Here is a 6,971-nt window from a genome sequence, read left to right on the forward strand (position 1 = left end):
AAAATGGGGAAAAAAAACCAACTAAGAAAAACAGTTGCAAACTAAAAGCCTGAAAACAAATATGAAAAATGTGACCAGCAGAACAGGTTTGCTCAGCTCATTACCATGTATTGCCCTCCCCACAAGATCCCCGCAGGAGTCATCAGTAACCCTGGTACAAGCTCCCTGGGTGTGTATTGGGTTTTGAGTAGGAAAGGAAGGGACCAATGCAAACACATTAACCACTTACTGGAAAGCAGGTTTGCTTGCTTTAAAATCAGAAGAGAATTTTAGGAATAATTTTTTTTTTTGTTCACTGCCTTTAGTACTAAAAAGCTCACTACCAGTTACTCTCTTCCAGGAAGTTTATCCTACCAGAAAAAGGAAGGACATGGCAGATCAGTAGGCATACTGATCTATCACACAGCACAGAACAAAGTCACAGCACTCAATGAAAATGTGGAAGTCTGAATGCTTAAAAAATATATAGTTACCTGCAGTTTAGTTTTAACCTAAATATCACTTCTAAATAGAATACACAGTCAGACAAATGGGTTTGTGGATAGAAACAAATATGGAAAGGACACTGACTTTTTGAGAGATGTTTTATAGATTTCTATATATTCTGGTATATAACATCTCTTTTTAAGTCATGTTTACATGAAAATTTGTGAAATGTCAATTACAAGTCTGGAGGAAGGCAGCACTCATTTTAAGTGTTTCTCACTTTGCAACAAGTGGCCTCAGCCAGCTACAGATGAAAATCAGTCAGAAAAGGCCTGAGACTTTTTCAGAGAAACTTACAGATATGTGGCACAACTGGTAGCAGCATCTGGATGGCAATCTATCAATTTACCCACTCCAGTTTCAGACTCCAACAACTTAGATCAAGGCAGACTGGTGAATAATTCTTGAGGTGCTGACAAAACAGCCATCCTCAGAAAAGGCTTTACCTGCAGTGATGTGCTCTGTCAGGTTTGATGCTACAACACTTTGGGCACTTGTAAACCACCTGCCCTGGCTTTAGCTGTAAACTCTCGATGAACTCCTTTGTGGCATTACCTTTGGGTACAGCACCCTGCAGGAAAAATAAAAACAAACAAAAAGATTAACCTGTGAACTTCACAAGTGCTAGGAACAACAGGATGACTTACAACTATGTGAGGGGAGGGAAGAGAAAAATAAAAACTTCCCTAAGACCAACAGAGTTTCAAGAAGACCTAGAAGACTCAGAAAAGAAATTAAAATGTGGTTATAAAATATGACACCACATACTTAAACATAATTTTGGTGGGGTTTTTTGGTTTTTTGGGTTTTTTTAACCCTCAATAAATCCTCACATAAGCAATTAGTCTTTTGTAATCCTATAGTAACTTTAAAATACTTAAGACTCCTCATCCCTCTTCTCACATCAACAAATTTACCATGCCAGTGCTTCATATCACAAACTGGAAACCACAGATGTTTTATTCCAGTAGAAGCAGCTACTGCTGAAGTATCATTGTGTAACTAAGGGTTGCTGGGAAACACCTCATGTATTTACAGTTTTTCTTCCATGGTGTATTTGTTATTTAAATTAGGGTTTAACATTCAAACAGGGAACACTAAGAATCCTCCCACCTGAATAAGACTACAGAAAACATTCCTAGATGCGCAATTTCCACTTTAAAATAAGTCTTTAAATAGGTAACATATTGCTGCTGCAGGAGCCCAAGTACCAGTTTCCCGTCTTTATAGGGGCATAAATTTGCTCAAAAAACCCCCCCAAACCAAATAAACTCCCTCCCCTAAAAAAAAAGTCCCGAAACATGCTGCATGAAATCACTACTGGGACATTGACACAAGTGCACCTCTGTGAATTTAAGGCTTTTCCCTTGAAGTAAAAACAGATGCAATATTTTGACAGATTTCTGATGCAACAGTCTCTTTTTAACATACGTATACAACCTCCTGGCAGCAATAAACAGGAATGATACACATGAGTGAGAGATCTGAATATTAAACCAGTCCTATACAGCTTTCTTGAGCAGTCTTTGGGGCCGTTTTCTTCCACAAAAACTCCCAACAGGCCTAGCCAATTTAAAAATTACCAAGACCAACTTCCACAAAATGCTACAACTCATGTCTCTCTCTTCAGTATGCAGCAAAGCTCAAAACCTTAGGAATATTTTTAGCAAGAACCCACAGGATGCATTTCCTGAAATGCAGAACACACCATCAGTGCTCAGGTGTTCATTTATTCACAATAAGAACTCTGCTTGTTTGCCTCAGCAGTGCTTTCTGTTTCATTCTGATCCTAGACATGCCCCTGGTTCCCCATATCCTCGCAGCTTCCTTAATCCCTGACTCACACTGTCTGCCAGATGTTGCTGCATCCCCTCTCTGTATCTTCCTTCCAGCATTTTATTTAGCCCAATTCCTCATTAAAAAAATGAAACAAAATCCCACTGGCTCTTGCCATCCACACACATAAATCCCACTTCACAAAGGAATTAACATAGCTTTTCCCAATCACTCCCAGTAGAGATTGTATCCGCTTCTCCAACACTGCTTGCCCAGCCTGTTTCAAAACACAGCTTTTGTTTCAGAAGAGTTCCTGCTAGCTCTGCAAAATAATTCCAGTGACTTGAAGGTCCTTACGCATAAAAGCCACACAACATATGATAATTAACAACCACCACCACCCTCAGGATACAAACTATCTAACAAGCTGCTGCAACCCTCTATTCCTGACTCCAATGACCAGAAGTTTCAGAGCCTCAAGCACTGCTCACAGTTCTGTTTAGCAGCAGTAGTGTGCAATTCAACAGTGTTTACCAGAAATTCTAAGATTACCCCAAATCAAGCCATTCCTGCAGTGATGTGGCTTCTGGAAGAGCTGGAATCTAAGAAACAAAGATTATATTCAGGTCTTAACAGCACCTAACAAGGTTTCAAGTAGGAAATTACATTTGAAAGGAACAGGGTATCAGAGGCACCACCACTGCTCCCAAAAGCAACAAGAACACTTATGAGAAAGGGGACAAGAGAAGTCTAAGATTGCTTTTCCTTCCAGTGACTAGTGGAGATGGGGTTTTGAATTGTAATCTACTGTCTGGAGGTTATTAAGCAAAATAAACCATCACAGGCCATTCAGAATTAGCATTGTGGTGCTACACTGTATTTTCTCACTAGCAGAAAGACTAGAAAGCAGCAGATCAGATGTCTCACAAAGCAATGTCCTATGGATACATACGGGTGGGTCTTAAAACCTTGAGGCTTCACAACTTGCCTAAAAACTGTCAGCTCTTCGCATGCTCACACAGTATTTACTTCATCATTGTCCAATACACTCAACAAAATCAGTAGAATGAGAGATGGTAACATGGCTTTTCAAAACAATGCACGCTCTGCTCCATTCCGCTGAAGTAATACTTGCCAAGGCAGGCAACCAAAACCAGCTTTTCCAGCTTTCCTGTTTGCCCAGACATGACAAGCCACAAACATGAGATCTGCCATTGGAGAGAAAACAGCATCAGAGAGAAACACTCTCCTTCCCAGTACAAAAAGAGGAGCTGCTCACACAATGGGAATCTAAAACTGGATCCCTGACTTTGCATCTGACTTGAGTGGGATGAGAAATTAGCATGCCGTATCAGCAGGCTGACACACAAAAGTTATTTAAATCTGCCACTCACTCGGCTACCGAGTTGCCCAACATCTAGCAGACAAGAAAAACACTGCCTGTTTCTTTCCGAGACATACAGAGAGAGAGATATACTTACTGGATCTGTCAGCATAGCACGAAAATGTGAAGCCAAAGCGAGGAAAGCCAAGGTGTTGAACAGTGTGCCATTGATGACACTATAAACATAATCTCTCGATGGAACTAGCATGACAAGAAGGACTACAAAGTCGGCATAGAACACCAGCATCCAGGTAACGACAGCACATGCAATACCACAGCCATCTCGAATAAACCACATTGTTCCCAGGGAAGCGCGGCTAGGAGGTGGAACACACTTTTCCGGCTGGAGGTATTCAGGTGTCCTTTCAATATCTCTGAAGCGGTGGACTGGAGTAATCATCATAGGCTATTATGTCCATACTTGCATCTGAAAGAGAGTTAGAAACCAGTGTTCACAGCTTTGCAAGGCACTCTATTGGCATGCTCTGTTGGCATAATCGCACAGCAATCACGTGGGAAACTCCAGTTTGCAGAAAGTGAGTTGAAAAAGCAAGAAAAGGTAAATCAAACGCGAAATAATGGATTTGGAAACCACACTCCTGCACTTAGCGGAACACTTCTCACTCAGAAGACTCTCTAAGTGCTTTTAAGAAGTGCTTAATTACACATTAGGTCCACCTGTGTGACACCTCCACCTCCCCTGGCAGAAAGGCAACGAGAATTTTAATGATGAAAAAGTCATCAGGTAAGTGCCAACAGCACCTGCCACAACAGCGAGTGCAGCAAGAACTGGGCACTGTCACGCGAGGAAAAAAGCAAAGACCTGGCAGAGCTGCCAAGGTCCCTTTTTACTGCCTCAGATCTGGGGAAGGGAAGGGTCTCTCCTACAGATACTGGGAAACTTAGCAAGTGGAAGAGGTTTCCTTTCTCCTTATCCATTGACTCACAGTTTTGGGGTAAAAACCAAACTGCTGTAAAGTTTGATTTGCAGGAACTGATTAAGCAGCAAAGAACTTGACAGAAACTTCCAGTCTTGGCTGCAGGATGCTCTTCCCCAACAACAGCTGTCTCCCACTCTCACCTCCTCCTTTGGCATTACATCCCTTGTTCTGCTTTGCCATGCCTCTCCCACCACCTCTGCTCCATCCCTTAATGGCATTTTGTTTTGCCACTCCTTCAGCACTTCTAACCAACTCCTCTCCACTGTCCTAAGAGCACCAACACTGACATTACCCTGTCCTCTCCTGCCCATCTCTGCAGGAACCTTGTCTATTCAGAGGGTAAGGTCCACCGTGGAGCCAGAAACTGTAATACTCCAGGTATGTGTGCTGCTTTGTACTTTCAGTTTAACTCCCACCAAATGTAGGCATTTGAGAAAACAGAAAAGGTGCTCATAAGTCTTTGGCAGGGGATCAGTCCATCTGCACTATGAAGGAACACCACTCAACGTTAAAGCACACCTGGAATGCTACGCTTTGAAAGTGGCTCTTTGTACACCCAGCAACTTCTTCCAAAGACACTTCTTCACTGAGTATTTGCTCAGTGCTCTGAACACTTCATAACACTACAACCTCTAAAGACCCACCTTCTACAAAAATGGCTACAGAAATTTTACTACTGAATACACTGAATTGCATGTACCTGAATGGAAGGGACCAGTCTCCTGCTATTTCAACATGCAAGGCTTCTTCTCACAGCTCTGCAAAAAAGAGTGTACATTTTGCCACTCTATTTCAGAGAAAGGAAGCCAATGTTCATCATTGCTTATGTTTTCTGGAAAAAAAAGTTCATACTGAAGCTATTTTTGTGCTTAATTAGTTAAAAAGTTACACTGTTGCCTACACAAAAGTGATTAATTTTTCAGAAAACATACTGAGAGAATTGCAAAAGTACCTAGGACTTTAAACTTCTCTCCAAATTTTATGGCTAAGTTCTGTCAAGTACAAGGCATAACGGCAACCTAAATGGAGATGTTATTGCCCCTGCCTAGACAAGGAAGGAGATGATGGTTTGCTTTTTAGCTATTATTTCAAGAGGACCAAATTAATAGGACAATTAGTCTTTCACAGCCAAAGGTTAAGGTTATTAATGAGGAGGACAATTAATTACATCTAAGCACAGAGGTGGTGAGTTCTGTGCACAGTTGATGAGCTTTGTGTGCAACTGACATAGAAGAGAAGTGACTGAAACTGCTACTGCCCCAGCGAGAGGCAAAAGCCAGGAGCACAAAGTTTCCAGGTGCACAGAAGCAGATGAACTAGACCATTTGCAATATCTGTTTTCTAACATAATGGGTACAAACAAACTAGGAGAACTAGGTGTTTTCTTATATTTCTGCTTCGAGCATTTAGTATGCTGCCAAGCAAGTTTAGGACAGTTTATGAATCTTAAGAAAGTCACAAGGACTAACGTTAAAGCATATCGGTCTTGTATTTATACATACATCACACAGAACAAAAAAAAATCAAGATAAAAATGTCCTTGTGAGGATATCATTTACTCTGGCAAGAAGGAAAAAAAACCCGCAACAAAAAACCCTCTCCTCATTCACAAAAATTCACATAACACATTGTAATTATTTTGTGTTTTAACCACAGCTATAATTTAGCCTCATGACTCCTAAAACTTAGGAAGACAAGCTATATAATTTTCATAAACAGTGCAGATAAATCTATACCTACCAGTAAATCCCTATCCTTTTCCACAATTTCTATAAGGACAATTATGTCTTTATACACTCACACAGACTTAACAAGTATTTTTAAGACTCAGTCCTTCCCCTCTCCCAAGGAAGCAGGTTAACCTTCACTGCATTATTTAATAATCTTATTAAAATTGTTATAGTGGTTTGCCAGCTCAAAATAAAGCTGACTTAATTAAAGGCTCATGCCTGACAACAGTCTTGACAGTAACACCATATTGCACTAAAAAATAAGAAAGAAAACTGTAATGTAGGTGTTAATTTTCAAGTGAAAGTCTTTGACTTGACACATCAGGTGCAGTAACAAGCTGGGATAGTCCCAAACACAGACTCTCAGGATCTTTTGCCTAGACTCTGAGCCTTTTCTTTGTCCCCCCTGACGTTTTGTTTCCCAAAGTGAAGTAATGAAACAGTCACAGGAAAAGCAAACTCCTATTTAACAGAGGAATTAGTTTGACAAGTCACCTTAAGGTCAGTATTAGCAAAGACTGACTGAAAGCTAAGCAAATACACAGTGATTAAAACTGTGGGTTTAGTCCTGAACAGCACATTGCAGTAGTGAAACAGAAATTAATCTCTCTTGCAAGTGCAGGAAGTGGTTTCGCTCTAATAAAAGTCCTACAG

At 40.7% G+C, this 6,971-nt stretch overlaps 1 protein-coding gene across 1 annotated transcript in view; it reads right to left on the minus strand.

Moving 5' to 3' along the window:
* Nucleotides 1-4,073, minus strand: part of LOC103805185 (palmitoyltransferase ZDHHC3) — a 13,524-nt gene extending 9,451 nt beyond the window's left edge. The window contains exons 1-2 of the mRNA XM_009077820.1: nucleotides 3,744-4,073; nucleotides 933-1,057 (exon numbers count right to left, since the gene is read on the minus strand). Coding sequence (XP_009076068.1) covers nucleotides 933-1,057; nucleotides 3,744-4,049 — 431 coding nt within the window. The 5' untranslated portion in view covers nucleotides 4,050-4,073. The remainder of the gene's footprint in view (nucleotides 1-932; nucleotides 1,058-3,743) is intronic.
* Between the last annotated feature and the right edge of the window lie 2,898 nt (nucleotides 4,074-6,971).

Source organism: Acanthisitta chloris, unplaced genomic scaffold, assembly GCF_000695815.1.
Source record: "Acanthisitta chloris isolate BGI_N310 unplaced genomic scaffold, ASM69581v1 scaffold5187, whole genome shotgun sequence".
NCBI lineage: Eukaryota > Metazoa > Chordata > Aves > Passeriformes > Acanthisittidae > Acanthisitta > Acanthisitta chloris.